The 21,220-nt window shown below is 49.1% G+C and overlaps 2 protein-coding genes across 7 annotated transcripts in view; one reads left to right on the top strand and one right to left on the bottom strand.

Annotated features, from left to right (window-relative positions):
- The window catches only part of NSMCE1 (NSE1 homolog, SMC5-SMC6 complex component), a 74,183-nt gene extending 55,624 nt beyond the window's left edge, over nt 1–18,559 (bottom strand). The window contains exons 1-2 of one of the 2 annotated variants that reach the window (XM_059154848.1): nt 17,980–18,559; nt 8,539–8,672 (exon numbers count right to left, since the gene is read on the bottom strand). In XM_059154848.1, the coding sequence (XP_059010831.1) occupies nt 8,539–8,560 (22 nt within the window). In that variant the 5' untranslated portion in view covers nt 8,561–8,672; nt 17,980–18,559. Of the gene's footprint in view, nt 1–8,538; nt 8,679–17,979 lie in introns of those variants that run through there. The other variant, XM_059154849.1, reaches the window with a different exon arrangement.
- Nucleotides 18,560–18,778: 219 nt separating this feature from the next.
- The window catches only part of IL4R (interleukin 4 receptor), a 35,535-nt gene continuing 33,093 nt past the window's right edge, over nt 18,779–21,220 (top strand). For all 5 annotated transcript variants that reach the window (XM_059154285.1, XM_059154284.1, XM_059154287.1 and 2 more), the window contains exon 1: nt 18,779–18,900. The gene's annotated coding sequence lies outside the window, so the exon portion shown is untranslated. The remainder of the gene's footprint in view (nt 18,901–21,220) is intronic.

The raw sequence follows: 21,220 nt of genomic DNA, 5'->3' as shown, positions 1-21,220 counted from the left end.
GAGAGAGAGAGGAAGGGAAGCAGGCTCCCCACTGAGCAGAGAACCGGATGTGGGGCTCGATCCCAGGACCCTGGGATCATGACCTGAGCTGAAGGCAGAGGCTTTCACCCACTGAGCCACCCAGGCGCCCCTAAATACATCAGTCTTTAAAAAATGAAAATAAATCACACAATGCACTCATTATAAAAATGTGCAATTGCTTTAGTGTACTCACAGATTGGTGCACCTTTTGCCACAATCAATTCTAGAGCCTCTCATCCTCTCAGAGAAACCCTGCACCCCTCAACCCTCAATGTCCTACCCTGTGCTTCCCACCTCCAGCCCTGGGCCACCCTAGTCTGCTTTCTGTCTCTACGGACTTGCCTACTGCGGACATTTTGTGTAAATAGAACATGCAACTTGTGAGCCTCTGCAAATGGCTGCTTTCATTTAGCATCGTGTTTTCCAGATTCATGGAGGGTACCAACACACCATTCCTTTTTATTCCCAAGTAATCCTCTCTTGTGTGGATATGCCACATTTTACCTATCCAGTGACAGCTGATGAACATCTGGGTCATTTCCACCCTCTGGCTTTTACACATAAGGCTTCTGTGAACATTTGTGTACACGTTTTTATATGGACACATTTTTTAAAAGATTTTTTAAAGACTTTATTTATTTATTTGTCAGAGAGCTAGAGACAGTACAGGCAGGCAGAGTGGCAGGCAGAGGCAGACGGAGAAGCAGGCTCCCCACGGAGCAAGGAGCCTGATGTGGGACTCGATGCCAGGACACTGGGATCATGACCTGTGCCGAAGGCAGCCGCTTGCTTAACCGACTGAGCCACCCAGGCATCCCCAGACACATGTTTTAATTTCTCTTGGGTTATATGCCCAGGAGTGAAATTGCTGAATTGCAAACTGCCAGCCTGTTTTCCAAAGTGGCTACACCACTGTCCATCTCCACCAGCTGTATACAATTTCTCTACATCGTCATCAACACTTACAACTGTCCATCTGTTTGATAATTGCTTTCGGGGTAGCTACAAAACATGGTGGTTTTGATTTACATCTCCCCGATGATGTTGAGTGTTTTTTCATGTGCTTGTTGGCCACTTATATATCTTTTTTGGAGAATGGTGTGTTCAGATCCTTCACCATTTTAAAATCGGATCATCTGGACTGTTATTACTGAAGTGTAATTGTTGCTTACATAGCCTAGAGACAAGTCTCTCATCAGATGTATGATTGGCAAAAACGTTCTTTGATTCTGTGGATCATCTTTCTGCTTTCTTGATGGAATCCTCTAAATGACAAAAGCTTTTCAATTTGAGGATGTCAGCTTGCCTTATTTTGTTCTTTTGTTGACTGTAGTTTCTTTTGCGTGTGTGTGTGTCATTGCTAAGAAACCATTGCCTAGTCCAAGGTCAGGAAGATTGATATCTATGCCTTCTCCTAAGAATTGTATAGTTTAGCTCCTGTATTTATGTCCCTGATCCATTTTGAAATCGTTTTTGTATATGACATGAGGTAGGGATCCAGCTTCATTCTTTTGTAGGTAGATACCCAGTTACTCCAGCATTGGGTATGAACAAGACTGGTCTTTCTTCATTGAGGTATCTTGACATGCCTTAGCACTCTTATTATATTTTCTTTATCACACGTCTGTCAAACTTTCCATTGCTCTAGCCATGGCGAAGTGGTGAGTTGCAGACACCACAATATTTCCTCCGAACACTTCAGCCTGCATCTCATTAGCTACAGTTCAATTTTTGTCAACGATCTTTTTTCTTTCTGATGTAAAATTTACACGCAACAAAGAGCACAAATCATCAGTGTGCCATTTGATGAGTTTTGGCAAATGCGTTCACCTGTGCAATGCAAATCCTTTATCAAGATCTAGAACATCAACCCCACCCGATAAAGTTCCCTCACATACATTTATTTTTATGTATTTGTTTTTGACAAATGCATGTGCCCATGTAACCACCACCCCTATCAAGATATAGAAAATTTCCATCTCATGCGAAAGTTCTTTCACTTCTTTGCAATTTATCCTGCCCCACCCGGTCCGCACCCTAGGCAGCCAGTGATGTCATTTATACCGCTCTGGATTAGTTTGGACTCTTACAGAATTTTATAGGAATAAAATCATATGATGGGAATTGTTTTGTGATCAGCTTATTTCACCCCCGACCAACCTTTGAAAACAAATATCAGAATGAATGCCATGTTGCAGGGTGACATATTGTTTTGCTGACCTTTGCTTCACGTGTGTGTGTGTGTCTATATGTGCGTGTGTATGATTGTGTGGAGCCAAAATAGGAAATGCATTTCTTACTGTGGCTTATAATCAAAAAAAGTTTAAAGCTACTGTTCTCCTGGATCAGAGCCTTGTTTCTCTTCTACTTGTCTTTGTTACTCTCCCTGCCCCCCACCTTCCCTGATCTTATGGCAAGCACCCAGTGATTGGTCTCACCTTCGTACCTTTGTAAATTTTGTTCCTTCCCTTGGGTCACTGTCCCCACCTCATCCCACTCACCCTCAAAGTGGAGAACTCCTATTCATCCACCAGATGCCCACATGGTTGGCCCTTCTCTAGAACATTTTCTCTGTTTGCATGGTTTCCTCTCAGAACTGGTATCACATTGTACCCTAATTACCTGGTGCCTCTGTCCTTCAGCTGACTACAAACTCCCTGGGGCTCAGGGGCCACGTCTTTGCGGTCCTTAGCTCCTAGGATGTGATGACACATAACAGGTATCCATACATGTTCATTGAATGAATGAACGAACCTCAGGGTTAGGGGTGAAAGAGTTTTAAATCAACCAGCCTGATTCCTTCCCAAGGATCTTCCCATTCCTGCTTATTTTATCGTGCTGTCCATCTCTGATTCCTCAACCATCGTGTTTTTATAACCTCGTTCAACCACCCTGAGACCTTAGCTTTTTGGTCTTCCTCTCTCTACACGCCCAAGGCTAATCCTTTCATCACTGTTACTTCCTCCCAGATGTACTGAAGCGACAACAGCCCTTTCCAGGATGACGTCAAATCCTTATCTTTGTGGTCTCTGCCCCAACCCTCTCCCAACTTGCCCAAGTTATATTAACTCTGACTGGGGATGAGCCTGGAGGTGTGTATGGTGTGTGTGCCCATGCATGCAGAGAAATGTTCACCGAAATGTCAGCAGGGGCTACTGATGAGATTTCAGGTGACTGTCACTTAAATTTTTAAAGTTTTTCTGTATGACCCCAACTTTCTAATTGCATCTATTACCTACTACTGTAACAAATCTCCCCAAAGCCCTCAGAGCCCTGCAACAGAAGCATTTATTGCTCGCGTTGCGATGGTTGGCCAAGTAGCTATGCTGATCTTGGCCGGGCTCCTTCATGTCTGGGCATAGTGTGGATGCTCTAGACTGGCTTTGGCTTGGCATTTGAGCAACTCTGCTCCACATTATCTCTGACCCTGTGGGTGGTGTCCTCACGGCAATGGTGGAAATGCCAGTGAGTGCAATGATGGAAACCAATGTCAAGCTTCTGCCTCCCATCGCATCTGCTGATATCCCCGTCAATTCATGCGGGAGAACTCAGAATCCAAGTTAGAGGCACCGATAAGTTACAAGGCAAAGAGTGTGGATACAGGGAGGGTTAAAGAGAAGCCATCGTCGCAATTTCCTACGACACACATTCTGTCTTTCTATTCAGAGGTAGTAAAACCGCTTTCAAGCAAGATGGCTGCCAGAGCTCCAGCCCTCACATCTTCCAAGCAGTACAGGTGAGACACCTATGGAAATGAAAGGACAGGTGGCTCTCTATTTCTGCAGCCCCAGAAGAATCTCAGCGTCTCACTGGCTCCAGTGAGTCACATGCCCATCTCTTACCAAATCACTAAGGCTAAGGGAACACAGTGCTCTGACTGGTCACTTCTGAGTCACCTGCCCACTTCTGAGCCAGGTAGAGTCCATTCTACCTAACTGATATGGACTGGGATCCAGAGAGGGTGGCTGATTGGAAGAACATCAAAGATGCTACGAGAGGCAGCTGACTTGGGTTAGGTGGCCCCAGAAATCCCTCAGACAAGGACTGGAGCACAATTCACATGTGAAGGGATCCAGAAAGCTCCAGGAGAGAGTGGCACAGTGAGGGCTGGGGGAAGGGACCAAGGGCAGGAGCGTTGATGAGGAGGTTAACGCTGGGGGATCAGAGCGCCATCTCTCTGGACCCTCTGGGAGACCGCAGAGCATGCCTTTAAGTTGTCCCTGCCACATGCCCTGAGAAGTAGGGTAACTAAGCAAGTTCCCAGCCAATTCCAATTCTGCTGTTGGCTGAGTCCCGCCCTGTGAGCGCTAACCCTCTGAGCCTTCTGCTCGCCCTCTGCACAGGCTAAGCCGTCTCCCGAGGCCAGAGCATGTCCTTGGACAGTCGCTGGTGCTTGCAGTCAGAAGCTGGACTGGTAAGTGCTAGGAGATATGGGTGGGCGGTCAATACCATCTACTAGAGTGGGAAAAACAGGTTAGGACATTAGCTCATTTTGGTCTGGGTCCTGCCCTCGAGGCAAGGAAGCATGTAGATACAGCCTCTGGATAGAATCCCAGAGGAAATATGGCGGAGGGGTTAAAGGCACAGGTTGTGGAGTAGAGGAGATATAAGGTGTGGTCCGCTTTCCCCACTTGCAAGCTATGTGACCTTGGGCAAGTTACTTAACCTCTCGGGGCCTCAATTTCTTCAACTCTAAAATGGGAAGACACAGGGTTGTTTGAAGACTGAGACAACTGATTACATGGCACGGGACACATGGTAGAGTTCTAAGAAATGAGAGCTACAGGGCTGAGTCCAGTCTGGAGGAATGACATTTCCAGAAGTATCTCCAAGTGTCCTGAGACAAGAAGAAGGCACAAGAACGAACCCAGGGGTAAGTTGAGTTGAAGACATGGATGATGCTCAAGGACCAGAGGAGGATATCACCAAGACAAGAAGCACTGATTGTACCAGAGTCTGTGCGAAGACCCAAGAAGATGTCTGGAACAAGGAGACCACGCCTTTAGGAAATGTGCTCTAGGAATGCAGCGCACACACTGGCTTGTCCCTTGTTTAAAGGATCTGATGCTCTACTGCCTTCTTCTTGCAAAACACCCAGAGGGCCAGAGCAGGGTGCCCCCCTGTTGACAGCTTTGCCGTGGTACATTCTTCTTCCTGTTGACAGCTTTGCCGTGGTACATTCTTCCTCCTTCCACTGGAGTACTAAGATTTCCTTGCCACAGGCTGAGCACCCAGTCGAGCACTACAAGAGTTAAGATCAAAAATCCAACAGACCGGCTCGAGAAAATAACCAAAATGTAGGTGATAAGATTTTGCTGGCTTCAGACATGGCTGGATCCAGGAGCTCAGACAGTGACATCGGGACCTAATTTCACTCTCTGTTTCTCCAACCCATGAGCGCCTTCTGTGTGTTTTCGTTTAGAGAAAGGACCTCTCCTGGTGTTTATAAGCGGGGACCCAACAGCAATGAAGGTGCAATCCACACCTTCCACACTCACAACCAGGGCAAAAGGGTATCAGTGCTCTTGTCCCAGCAGCCCACCAAAACCTTGAAGTTCACCCTGATTGGACACTAGCTGAAGGCACTCAGGTCACATGATTGCCCCTGACCAAGCTTGGTGGTCTTGAGGCCAGTGGCACCTGGGACACTGAACGACGTCGGTCCAGACCACACGCTCCCACCCTAGGCTGGGCGTGGAGCCCCGTGTGTGTACGTGGATGGACACTTGAGGATGGGCAGATCCCCAGAGGCAAACAGGCTGTCACAGCAAAGAGGACAAGTGTGTGTGGGAGACAAGCTGTTCACAGCTACTACAAACATATCCACAGTTTCTACGTCTTTGTCCAACTAGCTGAAGAAACAGAGCCACGCCTCCTGACAGGTCTGGGAATCACAGAAAACCCCACAGGAAAGCACCCAGTGTGGAACCCCATTGTGCCATACACCCGTTTCCACGTTCCTTCACTGTCTGGGGCTTCAGCCCCTCCCCAGCTGCTTCCTGCCAGGCCATTGTGGTTCACTCGCTGAGCCTCTCCAGGTCTCAGCCCCCCGCGGCCAGCCCACGGTTCACGCATCCATGCGTTCATTCCTCCCCGGGCCCTCCACGGCTGCTTGGGGTACAAGACGGCTGCACACAGGTCTACCCCAGGACCGAGCACGGTGCCTGGCCCATAATAGGTGCTCATTCAATATCAGTTCAAGGAATAAAGGGACAAGACAAAGTCATTGCCTCCACCTGCTCGCCGCCTCACAGAGAAAACAAACGAAATCATAACGTGCCCTCCATCTGCGGCTCAAGAATTCTGCACCGAGGAGACACATCAGGCCTTTAAGCAAGAGGGTACTTTCCCAGGCCGAGGAAACAAGGAAGGGCGTGGGCAGCCCAGGAACTGTGGGGACAGTAGCATGGAGCTGGTGGGGAAGAAAGTCATACAATGGATCGCGTATCAGGGGCTGGACATTTTATATTTGCTTTTACGCTCTTGGAAAGGGTTAGCGTTTATCCGCAATGAAAGAGGAGAACGCGGCCTCCTCCTGTCCCCTCCGCTGGGCCCTAGGTCTCACTTGGATTATTGGGACAGCCATAGCTCCCTGAGGTTCACCATCCACACAGCTGTCAAAGAGAGGTTATTCTAAAGACTTTCACATCATTTTTGTGCGTGTGTGTGTGTGTGTGAGAGAGAGAGAGAGAGAGAGAGAGAGAGAACACGCAGGGGGAGAAGCAGACTCCCCGCTGAGCCGGGAGCCGGATGCAGGACTCGATTCCAGGACTCTGGGATCATGACCTGAGCTGAAGGCAAACACTTAACCGACTGAGCCACCCAGGCACCCAACAGGGGTTATTCTAAAAGCCAAAGCTGGGCCTCTCATGTCCCAGCGTGGAATTCACTGATGCTCCATATCACCCGAGGCTGGTGTACAAGACCTTTGATAACAGGGCCCAAGCTGCATTGCTTACCCCAGCCCAGCTCCCCAGGGTGTACCTTTCGGCCTCCAACCCTTGCTCACACTGCCCTTTGTGACTCAGAAGCTCATCTCCCCTTCCACCTGGGTCAGCTTGCTCCTCTGCCTTCAACTGCAGCTCCCCACTCTAACAGAGACGCCCTCAGGACCTCTTCAGAGACCCCCGCCCATTTGTACTTTCCATGCTTTTTGTTCGCCTGGTTTTCTTCCTGACCACAGTCTGGTTACGTCTGATTGACCACTATTTCTTGAGTCGTGATTGCTGTGAGCTACAGATCAACCTCGGGGGAAAAGAAATAGGCAGAAGGCGGGGACCCCACCCTTTGGGGAGCCCACCATCTGGCAGTAAGGTTTTCCGAGACCTGTGGTCAAAATCACTTTCTCTAGGTCAGAAGCCTGTTTCCTTTAACCCGATGGTCCTAAAGTGGGGGTCATTTTATTTTCCTCCCCCAACAAGGGGGCCTTTGGCAACATTTGGGGATATTATGATTGTCACGACTAGGAGGATGTTTCTGGAATCCCGTGAGTAGAGGCCAAGGATGTTGCTAAACGTCCTACAGGGCACAGGGCAGCTTCCCATGGCAAGGGGTTATCCAGCTCAAAATGTCAGCAGTGCCAAGATTGAGAAATTCTGGTTTAACCCTTAAGCAATAAGGAGCTACAGAGTGATTCTTAACCAAGAAGGAGAGAGATATTCAACTTTGCGAACTCCAACAGCTGAGTCATTGGTGGCCTGGAGGAAGACAGCCTGAGATCAGGGTAATTCAGGACCTCTTCCCTCTCCCCTGGGACATCAGGGAGGTAAGTAAGTAGGAATCTATCGTTCTTCAGCCAGAAACACTAACCCTCCTGTATGCTCCTCCCAGATAGCAAATCGCACCCATTGCAAAGTGTGCATGTAATGTCTATCAGGTTCCTGGCAGAAGTTTCTCTTTCCTGAGAAAGTGCATGCTGGCTCAGGACTCACCAGTTATGGGATCTGAGCAAGTTACTTACCCTCTCTGTACCGAATTTCGGATCTGTGAAAAGGACCTAATAACAGCACCTAACTCCCAAAATTTCTGTAATCAGCGTATTAGCCCATAATGGGGTCTGGGACACTGTGCCACACTATTATACAGGTATTAGTTCTCAGCACCATCCTGTCATTAGCACCAGCACCATCATCCCCACCGTTATCATCAACATCATCACCGCCACCTCATTGTCATCAACATCCTCCCCACACGCATCAGCATCACCATCACCACCGTCATCTTCATTATCATCATCACCATCATCTTCATCATACCATCATCACCATCACCATCACCAACATCACCATCACCATCATCACCAACATCACCATCATCACCAACATCACCATCGTCACTATCACCATCACCACCATCATCTTCATTATCATCATCACCATGATCTTCATCATACCATCATCACTATCCTCACCATCACCATCATCACCATCATCATCACTATCACCATCACCATCGTCATCATCACCACCATCATCATTCTTTCTCTAAACCGTCTCCTCTTTATGGAGACTGCCTTACCTGGGGTATGATTGGATGTCATTCTGCCCCAAGGGTGGTAGCAGAAAGGACCAGCTCTCAGCCTCTTTGACACAGTCTCCTGGCTTTGTTCACAGTGCTCAGCTCAGAGTTGTTGGCCATCCCTCTGTCCTCACCTGCCAAAACCAAAGGAGCCACACCAGCTTGGAGGTCTCAGATGGCTCTAACTTTAAAAATAATCCCACTGGATCTGTCCTGTTAAACTACAACCAAACAAAACCAATCCCCCCAATAAAACCAAGCAACAAAAACATAAACAGATGTTCAAGTCTCTCCTATTACATGGAGTCTGGAGGCTGGCCACCGCTGGCATGATTCAGCTGCTCAAAGATGTCAGGGAAATATTTCTCACCGTACAAGAATTCCAGATACTGGCTGCTGCTGGAGCCCCGTTCTCAGATATCAGGGCTCCCACAATGCAGTTGTCTTGGCCTTCTCTCATGGTGGCAAGATGTTCTGTGGTCACAGCAGGAAGACCACTGCTATCAGGAATGCTAACATTTTCCAAGAGGTTCCCCCACCTCTGCCCAGAGTCAACCTAATTCCCCTTCCACTTCCATCTGTGTTCCATTGGCAGAACTGGGTCCCACCCCCAGGACAAAGGAGGCTGAGAAAGCTGGAGAAGGAGCACCATGACTGGCCAAAACAAATCATGATTCACTGCCTCAGGCCAGGTACCTCGCTGCCCCCAGATAAAGTCGGGATTCTGTTGGCAAGGAAGAAGGTGGGAGGTGAGTATCGTGGTTCTTCAGCAATTCAAGGTGCTATGGCTGCGTAACAAGCTGTCTCCAAACTTAGTGGCATTTATCTTGTTCAAGAATCTGTAATTTGGCAGGGCTCAGTGGAGACAGCTTGTCTCCGCTCTACTTGGCGACGGGTTAAAACAACAGCAACATTTATTTTTCTGCGTGATTTTGTAATTTTGTTGGAGTTCAGCGAGCTTAGCTCATCTCTGTTCCCCTTGGTGTCAGCTGGGATGACTCTGGAGCTGACCATCGAATGACTCACTTACATCTGGCCCTGGGCTAGAAAGCTCCAAACAGCTGGGGCTCCTTGGGCTTCTCTTTCTCTATGTGGACTCTCCATATGCTCTCTCCAGCACAGCTGGACTTTCCCACATGTCAGCTCAGGGTGTGAGTTGAGAGAAAGGGGTGGGTAGAGCAAAAGGGATGAGGGAGAAAAGAGGGGCGGAAAGGAAGGAGGAAGAGAGTAGGGAGGGAAGGAGGGAGAATGCCAGGTGACACCGTTTCTCTGTGCGAAACCTAACCTTGGAAGTCACTGCATCATTTCTACCAGATCTTATTCCTTAGAAGAGACCCACTGAGGCCAGGTCATAGTGTAGGAGAAGGGAATTGGACCTTTTCTTCTGGTGGGAGGATAAATAACTGGACATGTTTTTTTTTTTTTTTTAAAGATTTTATTTATTTATTTGACAGAGAGAGATCACAAGTAGTCAGAGAGGCGGGCAGAGAGAGAGGGGGAAGCAGACTCCCTGCTGAGCAGAGAGCCTGACGTGGGACTCGATCCCAGGACCCTGAGATCATGACCTGAGCCGAAGGCAGCAGCTTAACCCACTGAGCCACCCAGGCGCCCTAACTGGACATGTTTTAATGCCACATCTACCTACCAATGACAGAGACCTAAAAATAAAACAGACCATATAGCATTGTGTTGGAGGGACAGCTGACAAAAAAAAAAAACAAAACACTTTTTTCTCTAAAGATCCTAAAACTTATATCATGCTGCTTTTAGAAGAATCAGAATGGGTTTTGCTCAGGAAGGGAAGCCATTCCTCAATTTAGAGGCAGAGCACCCCTCTTGTCATAACTTCCAACCCTGGGTTCCCATCAGCTTTGCCATCTCCTGACTCCCAAACTTGAGCCCAAATAGCTCTTTGCCTGAGGGCTTGTCTCCTGGTTGTAGAAGCCTGTTCTTCTCCCCTTCCTGGTCCTTATACCACTTCCACCCCCAGCATCTGTGAGCCCCTGGCTGAGAGGAGTATCAATACCCCAGCTCTCTCCCCCTTAGCGAGATGAATTTCCGGTACGTGTCCTACACTGTCTCCCTGAGCTCTGCAGCAGACTTGAGCCTTAGCTGACCACAGAGACTGTCTTCTCAGTGATGGGAATCGGTGATTGCCATACCTCCCTTGGTTTTCCTGGGACCACTGACCAGGTAAGCAGCTGGCCTTAGAATCCTAATCTCACAGTCTGCTTCTGGGGAAAACAAACGAAGACAACTAGGTTTAAAACTTGAGAGACAGAACTTGGAGTTTCAGCTTTGATGTGGAAAGAACCTGGAAGGCATCGCTGCCATCCACACAGGAGAAAAGCTGAACAAAGTCAAGATTGAGGACTTCTCCCAAACCCTTCAGGGAATGGAGGTACAGGGCATTGGTGCCACCCAGAAGTCTGGGGAGACAAGGTGAACACAGAATTACACAGCTAAGATCAGCTTCCTGGATGCAGAAACCACTACAGCTAATAATTAGTAGGAACACTTAGATGATACTTTTTATGAATTGCAAGAGGTTGAGTGTGAACTAGCTCAAGATTTTACCTCAAAGAGCCTACCACAGTCTCCCAGTGAATATCAGAGCGGAAAAAAAAATCCCCTCATATTTGGGGATAGGGAGCCGGAGGAACACAACCCTTCTGAAATGGGCAGAGACCATTCTCCATAACAAAGACCTGCCCCCAGAGGGAGGCTACTGTATCTGAGCGAGGAGTGAAGGAAATTAGGTCAACTCCAACTCCATTCTTGTCTCTAGCAAGGCAAGAAAAAAAAAAAAAAAAAAAAAGCCTAAGAAGTGCTTCTGAAGGTCACAGACCAGGAACTCAGACCCACTAGAAAAATGGGATTTACTTATATTATTCTAGAAGGTTCTCCTCTCCAAAGACCTCCTGCCACATCAACAGGGCTCCCTTCTAATAACAGTTCAGCAAAACTGGGAGAACTGAAGGACAAAAAGTATATAAAATAAATAAAAGACAATAAATAAATAAAAGACATTTTATTTAAGAAGGAATTCTTAGGAAAACCCAAAGACCACAGAGGGTTAAAAAAAAAAAAAAAAAAAAAAAAGGAGGAAACCAGAGATAACCAGAGCCTCTGGCATCTACAGCTACTGCAATATCGAACACAGCCCAGCTCCTAGAGAGATTAACATAAAGCCTCACACTGGCAGCCCAATTATCTCCGTTCCTATTATGCAACATATCGTGCCTGGTTTTCAACAAACATTTACAAGATATGCCAGAAGGCAAGAAAAATCATCGTCTGAAAAGATAAAGCAACCATAGGAACCAGATTCAGAAGTGATGCAGATTTGAGACTTAATCAGACAGGAAAGGAATTCAAAGTAACTACAGATTAATATGTTAAAGGACCTCACGGAAAAAAGTAGATAACATGCAAGAAGAGAAACTGACACTCTAAGAAAGAATCAGAAAGGAATGGTGGGAATAAAACACACTATAACAGATATACTAACACTCTTGGTGGCCCCGTGCCTTGACTGCGACATAGCCGGTAAGCTTGAGGGTATGACAGTAGAAATGTCCAGAGCTGATATGTAGAGAAAAAAAGAATGAAGCCAAGCAAGGTAAACATCAAAGCATCTGTATCCAGACGTATCATATTCAAACTGCAGAAAACCAAAGGCAAAGAAAAAAACCTTCAAAGGAGCAAGTAAGGGGGAAAAAATTCTTATCTATGAAGAAACAGACTTCTTGTCAAAACCAGGCAAGCAAGAAGAAAGTAGAGTGAAAATTTTAAGTATATTGAAGGAAAAAACCACCAACCTGGAATTCAGCATCCAGTGGAATTACCCCTCAAGAGTGAAGGAGAAGTAAAGACTTTCTCAAACAAACAAAAATCAAGGAAATTTGTTGCCAAGAGATGGACCTTCCAAAAAATGTTCAAAGAAGTTCTTGGGAGAGAAAGAAAATATTGTCAGACCCTCAGATCTACATAAAGAAGAGTGTCAGGGAAGAAATAAACTAAGAAAAATTAAAAATTAGACTGTAAAAGAATCTTAATTGACCTAATAGATAACTATTGAGAGTAGTAATAGTACCGGGTGATGATAACACATGGATACGTGAAATGAATGACATCAGTGTTCTAGGGGATGGAGGAAGGAGTCGAGAGGTACCTGCACTGCTTGCAACACAGTATAACATTGTTGGAAAGTGAGTTTAGATTAAGTTGTAAATATTTACTGCAAATGTTATGACAACCAATAAACTTTTTAAAAAGGAAGATATACGGATGCCTGGGTGGCTCAATCAGTTAAGCCGCTACCGTCTGCTCAGGTCATGATCCCACGGTCCTGGGATCGGGCTCCTTGCTCAGCAGGGACCCTGCTTCTCTCTCTGCCTGTGCCTGCCACTCTGCCTGCTCGTGTGCTCTCTCTCTCTCTCTCTCTCTCTAATAAATAAATACATAAATAGGGGCTCCTGGGTGGCTCAATGGGTTAAGCCTCTGCCTTCGGCTCAGGTCATGATCCCAGAGTCTTGGGATCAAGCCCCGCATCGGGCTCTCTGCTCAGCAGGGAGCCTGCTTCCCCCCCTCTCTCTGCCTGCCTCTCTGCCTACTTGTGATATCTGTCAAATAAATAAATAAAATCTTTTTAAAAATGTATGTATGACATCCTTGTCTTAAAAGTAATTTTTAAAAAAGGAAGATACAACTGATAAGGTCAGGGAGGAGAGAAAATTTAATCATATAAGATGTTCAGTGAAGGGCGCCTGGGTGGCTCAGTGGGTTAAGCCTCTGTCTTCGGCTCAGGTCATGATCTCAGGGTCCTAGGATCGAGTCCCGCAGCGGGCTCTCTGCTCGGCAGGGAGCCTGCTTCCTCCTCTCTCTCTCTGCCTGCCTCTCTGCCTACTTGTGATCTCCCTCTGTCAAATAAATAAATAAAATCTTTTAAAAAAAATAAAAATAAATAAATTAAAAAAAAAAAAAAAACATGTTCAGTGAAGACCAGAGAATGCAAAAAAGAGAATGTTTTTTAAGGAAAAAAAAAAATACATGCATTTTTTTTTCAGTTATTAATATGGTCACTAGCAGCCCAATTGACAATCCCTTCAAATGTGAATAGTCTGAATACATCAACTAAAATACAGAGACCATCAGAGTGGATTAAAAAACAAGACCCAAAGGCATTCTGTCTACAAGAAACCCATTTCAAATGTATACATGCACTTAGATGGAAACCAATGGGATAAAGAAAGATATACCATGCTAACATTCATCAGAAGAAAGCTGTTGCCATATTGACCTCAGACAAAGCAGACTTCAGAACAAGGAATATCAGCAGGGATAAAAGAAGATACTATGAAGAAAGAAAAAGAAAAAAAGAGAATATTATGGGGCACCTGGGTGGCTCAGTGGGTTAAAGGCTCTGCCTTCAGTTCAGGTCATGATCCCGGAGTCCTGGGATCGAGTCCCGCATCAGGCTCTCTGCTCCGAGGGGGGGCTGCTTCCTCCTCCCTCTCTCTGCCTGCCTCTCTGCCTACTTGTGATCTCTGTCTGTCAAATAAATAAGTAAAATATTTTAAAAAAGAGGATATTATATAATGATAAGAGTCTGTTCTCCAAGACACAGAACAATCCTGAACGTTATGCATCTAACAACTGAGGGTCAAAATACATAAGGCAAAATCTGATAAATCTGCAAGGAGAAATGGACAAATTCACTATGGTCTGGGTAATAATATATTGGGTAATACTAATAACACTGGACGTTGGAGACTTCATTACCTCCTCAGTAGCTGATGGGTCCAGGAAGCAAAAATCCACAAGCATACGGCTAAAACAAACAGCACGATCAATCAACGGCATCTAATTGACATTCACAGAATACTTCACATGGAACATTCACCAAGACAGACTACATTCTGGGCCATAAAACGAACTTCAACAAATTTAAAAAAAAAATTAGACATCTTATAAAGTATACTCTTAGTCTACAATACAAATACACTAGAAATCAAAAATAGGAAGAGATCGGGGCACCTGGGTGGCTCAGTTGGTTAAGTGTCTGACTCTGAATTTGGGCTTAGGTCATGATCCCAAAGTTGTGAGATTGAGTACCTTGTCGGGCTCCATACTAGGCATAGAGCCTGCTTAGGATTCATTCTCTCTCTCTCTCTCTCTCTCTCTCTCTCATATGTGCACATACGCTCACGCGCTTGCCCTGCCCCTCCCCCTCTTAAGAAAATAGAGAACTGGAAAATCCCAAAATATTTGGAGAATAAAAAGCACACTTCTAAATAGCACATAGACTAGAGAAGAAATCATAGGGGAAATTTAAAAAGTATTTTTAAATAAACAAAATAAAAACATAACTTACCAAAATTTGTGAGGTGTGGCAAAGGAAGTGCTCAGAGAAAAATCAATAGCATTGAATGCAGATATTAGAAATGAAGAAAACTCTAAAATCAGTAACCTAAGAGGGGCAAAGAAACCTATAAAAAGATGCTCAACAGGGACACCTGGGTGGCTCAGTTGGTTAAGCCACTGCCTTCGGCTCAGGTCATGATCCCAGCGTCCTGGGATCGAGTCCCACATCGGGCTCCTTGCTCAGCAGGAGCCTGCTTCTCCATCTGCCTCTGCCTGCCACTCTGTCTGCCTGTGCTCACTCTGACAAATAAATAAATAAAATCTTAAAAAAAAAAAAAAAGATGCTCGACATAGTATGTCCTTTAGGGAACTGCAAATTAAAATAACGATGATATGTATCATTACACATCTACCAGGCAGCTAAAAAATACTGACACCACCAAGTGCCGGCAAGAACGCCTATGAGCAGAACTCTCACGGGTTGCTGGTGGGCAAGGGTATAGACTTTGGAAGAGCGTTTGAAAGTTTCTCACAAAAGGAAGTGTTCTCTGACCATACGACCCAGCAACTGCGTTCCTCAGTAGTTACTCAAAGGAGGTGGAAACATCCTCATGCAAAACTGGCACAGAAGTGCTCACAGCAGCCTTATACCTAATTGCCCCGGACTGAAAGCCATCGAGGGGTCCTATAACAGATGAACACATAAACGGTGGTAGAGTCAGAGGATGGAATTCAGCATTAAAAAAAGAAAATAAAAGAGCTCTCAACCACAAAGAGACACAGAGGAATCCTAATGTCACATTGCTGAGTGAAAGAAACCAGCCTTAAGAGACTATACGTGGGCTGCGTCCACCTGTATAACATTCTGAAAATGGGGACAGGAAACAGATCTGTGGCTTCCAGGGTCCACATTGCTCTATGGGTGGATACAAGTCATTTTGCATTTTGTGTGCTCCCTTTCACTCTCATTTATTTTGAGACAGAGAGAGTATGTGCAAGTGAGGAGGTAGGGGGAGAGGCAAGAGAGAGAGAGAGAATCTCAAGCAGACTCCGTGCCCAGTGCAGAGCCCAATGCAGGGCGTGATCTCCCGTCCCTGAGATCATGACCTGAGCCAAAATCAAGAGCCAGACTCTTCCCTGACTGAGCCACCGAGGCACCTCTGGCTTACTTTCCACCACCACCCCCACTGGCTTACTTTATTCTAAAAATACAGTATATAGGGGAGCCTGGGTGGCTCAGTTGGTTAAGTGACTGCCTGTGGCTTAGGTCATGATCCCAGGGTCCTGGGATTGAGCCCCACATCGAGCTCCTTGCTCAGTGGGGAGCTTGCTTCTCCCTTTCCCTCTGCTGCTCTGCCTGCTTGTGCTCTCTTGCTCTCTCTGTCAAGTAAATAAAAATCTTAAAAAAAAAAAAAATCAGGGCACCTGGGTGGCTCAGTTGGTTAAGCCTCTGCCTTCAGCTCAGGTCATGATCCCAGGGTCCTGGGATACAGCTCTGCATCGGGCTCTCTGCTCAGCAGGGGGCCTGCTTCCCCCTCTCTCTCTGCCTGTCTCTCTGCCTACTTGTGATCTCTGTCTGTCAAATAAATAAATAAAATCTTTAAAAATAATAATAATAATTAAAAATACAGTATATAATACATACAATATGCAAAATATTTAATCAACTGTTTCTGTTGTCAGTAAAGCTTCCTGTCAACAGGAGGCTATTAGTTAGGTATTTGGGGAGTCCAAAGTTACATGTGGATTTTCCACTGCCCAGGGGTCGGCGCCCCTGACCCCTCCCCACCCATGCTGTTCAAAGGTCAGTGGTGTATGAATTTGAGTCCCTGTGTGTGGGTGTGAATGCGTGCGATGGTGTGACTGTGACTCAGCGCGAACACGTGGAGAGTGTGGATGAGTGTAAGTCAATACGGGTGAGTGAGTGTGCATGGGTGAGTATGAAGGGCTGCAGGGGTGAGTGTGGGGGGAAGGTGTGAGTCCACGACTGTGAATGTGTTTGGGGAATGTGAGCGAGTGGTTGTAAGGATGAGCGTGAAGGTGCGTGCAAGCTTTTCTAGGCAGGATCGAACCTGCGTCCACGAAGGCGATGTCTACAGCTGCCCCCGCTGCTCTTTGTGGAATCCATGTGAAATGCAGAATCCCCATCGGACCTGCTGGAATTCGTGGCTTGTCTGGCCAAGCCACATGTCCTTGCTGAGGGCTCTCCGCTTGTCTGCCTGGACTGCCCCCCTCGGGGTTCATTATACCCAACTGCTTGCGTTTCTCACTTGTCAGACCCCCAGGGCTGGGAGAGCGGGAGATGGGTCTCTATTTCTTACTCTCCCCCAGCCGCCAGCTCAGGGCCTGACTCATCCAGACATCGGTACGTAGATGCTGAATAACTGTGGGTTTTCTTGCCTCCAGGCTCACCCCACTCCATCTGCCTGAATGAATGCCTTTCCCTTTTCTCCCTCTCTCTGCCACACTGATCTATGGAGGGACCATCAGAGGCCACCTCCTCCAGGAAGCCATCCTTGACTTCCTGTTGACTGTCTATTGTCACATACTCGAGTTATAAGGTCTCAGAGAGCAAGGATCATGCTTATTTCCTATCTTCCTGTGTCTTCAGCACAGGGTTAGGCAGCAGGGCCCAGAAAGAATGAATGCATGAAGAATAATGAAAGAGCATGGAAATACCGTGTCTCCTCCTCCAGGAAGCCAACCCTTACTCCCTGATTCCCTGGCTCACCCCCCCTCCCCCCCGCTCCAACCACAGCAACCCCATTGGGCTGTCCATGGCTCTGAGAAGTTCGTTTCTACTCTAAGACCAGGAGATCTTTGAGGCTGAGATGTGGTCAAGTTATCCTCCGGGTCCCCAGCAATACACAGCCTGAGTCTGCCCATCTCTTACCGCACCGCCTCCCACCCCAGGGCCTTTGCACGCTCTGTTTTCGGTCCCTAGTCTCCCCCCCCATATTCTCTTCAGGTTCAGTTCAGATATCTCATCAGGGACACCTCTCAACCACCAGCTCCACCAGCTCTGGCCTTACACCTCCCTTTCCCTTTAACTTTTCTCTTGGGACCTGTTCTTACCTGAAATACTTTATTCCTCAGTGTTTTTCCCCACCGTCTGGTTCCCCATGGGCTCTTGTGGTGTGTCCAGTGGTTAGTGGTCTGTGGTGCCTAGGCTCAAATCCTACACCTGCCGAGTGACTCTCAGCACGCTGCCCCTCTGTGCCTCAGTTTCCCCATCTGTAAAATGAGCGATGGCAACACAGCTCCTGCGTAAGGCAGTCGTGCCTTAGTCGTGCAGAGCCTCGCAGCAGAGCTGACCGGGTTGTACTGGCTGATAGAAGGCGTCTCCGCTCTCTGAATTCTTGGGGCGCCTGGCACACGGAGGCGCTCAGTAAACACTGCACGGAAAAACACCCGCGGGCACTTCCCAGAAGCCCGAAGCCGGCTGTCGGGCAGGGGTGAAGGAAGCGAGCTGGCCCATCCCCACCCCAGCCCTGCGCGCTCCCGGCCCCGGAGGCACCCGGCCCTCCGCGAAGCGCGGCTGGGGGGCCGCCCGCAGGAGCGGGGACTTCGGTCGGCGAGTCAAGGGTCAGCACCACGGACTCCTCCGCGGGGGCGGCCGTGCGCCCAGGGGGGGCCGGGGCTGCCCGCTGCGAGGTCCGAGGCCGGCCTCAGAGGGCGCGGGGCGCGGGGCTGAAGGCCGCGGGCCGCAGGGCGTGGGGGCGGACCACTGGGCGGCGCGGGGCGTGGCCTGCGGCGGGCGGGGCGGGGCGGGGCGGCGAGGGGGGGGGGCCTGAGGCGGCGCGGGGCGGGGCGGGGCGGCGCGGTGAGGGGCGGGGCGGGGCGGGGCGGGGCGGCGAGGGGCGGGGCGCAGGAAACCGGGGCGGGCGGGCCGGCGCGCTCAGGAAAGCCCCGCGCGGCGCGGGCAGGACGGGCGATCCGGGGGTCCCCCACTTCCAGCTCGGGCGCCGGCGCGGCGAATGGACCCGGGGCGCGCAGGTAGGACGCGGGGCCCGCGCGCGGGGCGGAAGCGGGCGATCGGCCCGGGGAGGGGCGCGACCGCCGGCGCGGCCCGGGGCGGCGGGGACCCCCGGAGCCGCCCCGACCGCATCGGGGTGGGGGGTCTTCCCGGAGCCCGCCCCGCCGGCGTCTCGAGCGGCGCCCGGATCGACCCGGGTCGCCCGGGGGCAGCGGGCGCGTGGACCCGAGGACCCCCGGCGCGCCCCCTCAGGTTCGTGCTGACCCGGAGACGCCAGCGGAGACGGCCCCTTCGGGGACTTGGGGACGTCGTGAGCGTGGGGTCAGGCGGGACTTGAGCCACGCAGCCCCCTGGTCGCGGAGATCACCCCCTAACTCCGAGCGCAGGAAGTGGGTGAGGATCGGGTGGGGGCGGGGGAGTTCCGAAGACTGAACTGGGTGACCAGGTCGAGGCGTCTGGGGAAACCGCGTCCTGTCGACCCTTTCTCTCCTTATTTGAATGTTGGATGGACCCCGTTATAATAGAGATCAGATACCGGACTAATTTTGTACTAATTTTGTCTGGATCTTTGGAAATATTCGGAGTTAAATCGCAGAACAGCCGTTTTGGTGGGTACGGTGTGTGAGTCAGTCTGTTTTTCAGATGGGGACACTGAGGCCCCCCGGGCGGTTTGAATCGTTTGCCCGAGATGACTCCTGACTGCAAAGTGTGCAGCAGAGTTCGGCCCCCGGTGGTTGGGTGCCAGAGCCTGCTGTCTTCCACCTGCCCGTGATACTTGTCAAACTATCCCATAAACAAATTATCCAGGGGATTTTATTAAAAGGCAGATTCCCAGGCTGCCTTCAGTGAGATTCAGATTCAGTAAACCTGGGCGTCTGGATTTTAAAGCGCGCGCACACACACACACACACACACACACACAAAATCTAGATTTAGATCAGGCAAGACTGACGACCTGGCAAACTCCGGGTCCCTGCTGCTGGGATTTGTCGATGACTCTCCAGCCAGCACTGATCTTCCTGAAGGCCTAGCGTCTCCTCTGTTCTCCCCCAGCCCTCTGTGAGGTTCCTCCCTAAGAGTGGCCTCTTTTAGAAATGTGGGCATCGGCTGGGACATCAGTGCCTTTACTAAAATCCTAAAGTCCGATGGGGAGACTGAGGGTGTATACCTCTCTCCCCCACAGTCAGGGGACATTCAGGGTCCTGCAGAGTCCCCCTGAGTGCCGTTCATCTGCCCTGTGGCTACAGGTGAGGATGCTGAGGTGTGTGGCATGGGAGGCAACCTGTCCTAGCCATCCACTCATTTCTTAGCACCTACTGGGCTCCTGCTGGGCATGGCTCCAGTGGTGCTGGGGAGTGGGGGGGAAGCCATGCATGGATGGGAAGGAGGGTGTGCCCACATCGTGGAAGGCCTTGAATGCCATGCTGAGAAGCGTGGCCCGGTGCACTTCACCTTTGCCTGAGCCCCAGACAACGACAGTGCAGATTTCCAGGCCCCACCCAGGACCTCCAGACCCCAATCTGGAAGGGAGGCCATGGGAACGGAGCAAGGAGGGAAGCCGGCTAGTGAGTCAGTCACCCTGGTTACCACGTACCCAGTTACCAGCAGGTCTGGGATGACCTGAGGACTTCCAGATTCTGAGCAGTGACTCACTTAATTGATGTGCTTTCTACAGCACGATCCCCGGGGGTGCAGAAAGGTCAAGCTAGGGTAGGGAGGTGGTCCCCTAAGGCAGTCCGTTTCCTGCTGCTCTGATTTAGAAATGAAGCCGAAATGCACCATCAGAGGAGGAGAGAGTCTGTCCAGGACCCCCCCCCCCCAAATCCCCACCCCTCTACCCCACAGGATGGAGGAGGGAGCTTGGGTTCAAGTGACCCACTGCCCTCAGCTGCCTTTGATGGTACCTGGGAGCGGGGCAGGGGCAGAAGCCCCCCCACACTAGGTGCTTCTCATTTTTCAAGTTGGACTTTCGTGAAGGTTGAGGACATGTTTTTTAAGATACTTGACGTGATTTCCCTCGCATAGTACATCACAACAAATGTTCATGACTCTTTTTGCCCATTAAGAAGCACGGTGTGGAGGTTAAGAGCCAGGGCTCTGGAGCCAGATTGCCGAGGTTCAGATGCTGGGTTTACAGTTGACTAATTTCTCAGGACCTCGGTCTTCCCATTTATGAAAGGGTAGTGATGACTTTTTACCACCGTAGTGATGATTCAATGTACGGATAACGGTCAGGTGTCCAGACAGTGCCTGGCACAGGATGAGCACGATGTGTTTGTTAAGTGAATAAATGAACCTCACTGGATGGGATTTGATCTACCCATTTTGCCAGGGATGTGT

The sequence above is a fragment of the Mustela lutreola genome, chromosome 17 (assembly GCF_030435805.1).
Source record: "Mustela lutreola isolate mMusLut2 chromosome 17, mMusLut2.pri, whole genome shotgun sequence".
Taxonomy (NCBI): domain Eukaryota; kingdom Metazoa; phylum Chordata; class Mammalia; order Carnivora; family Mustelidae; genus Mustela; species Mustela lutreola.
Note: the sequence above shows the minus strand (reverse complement) of the source record. Positions and strands in the feature narration are given on the sequence as shown.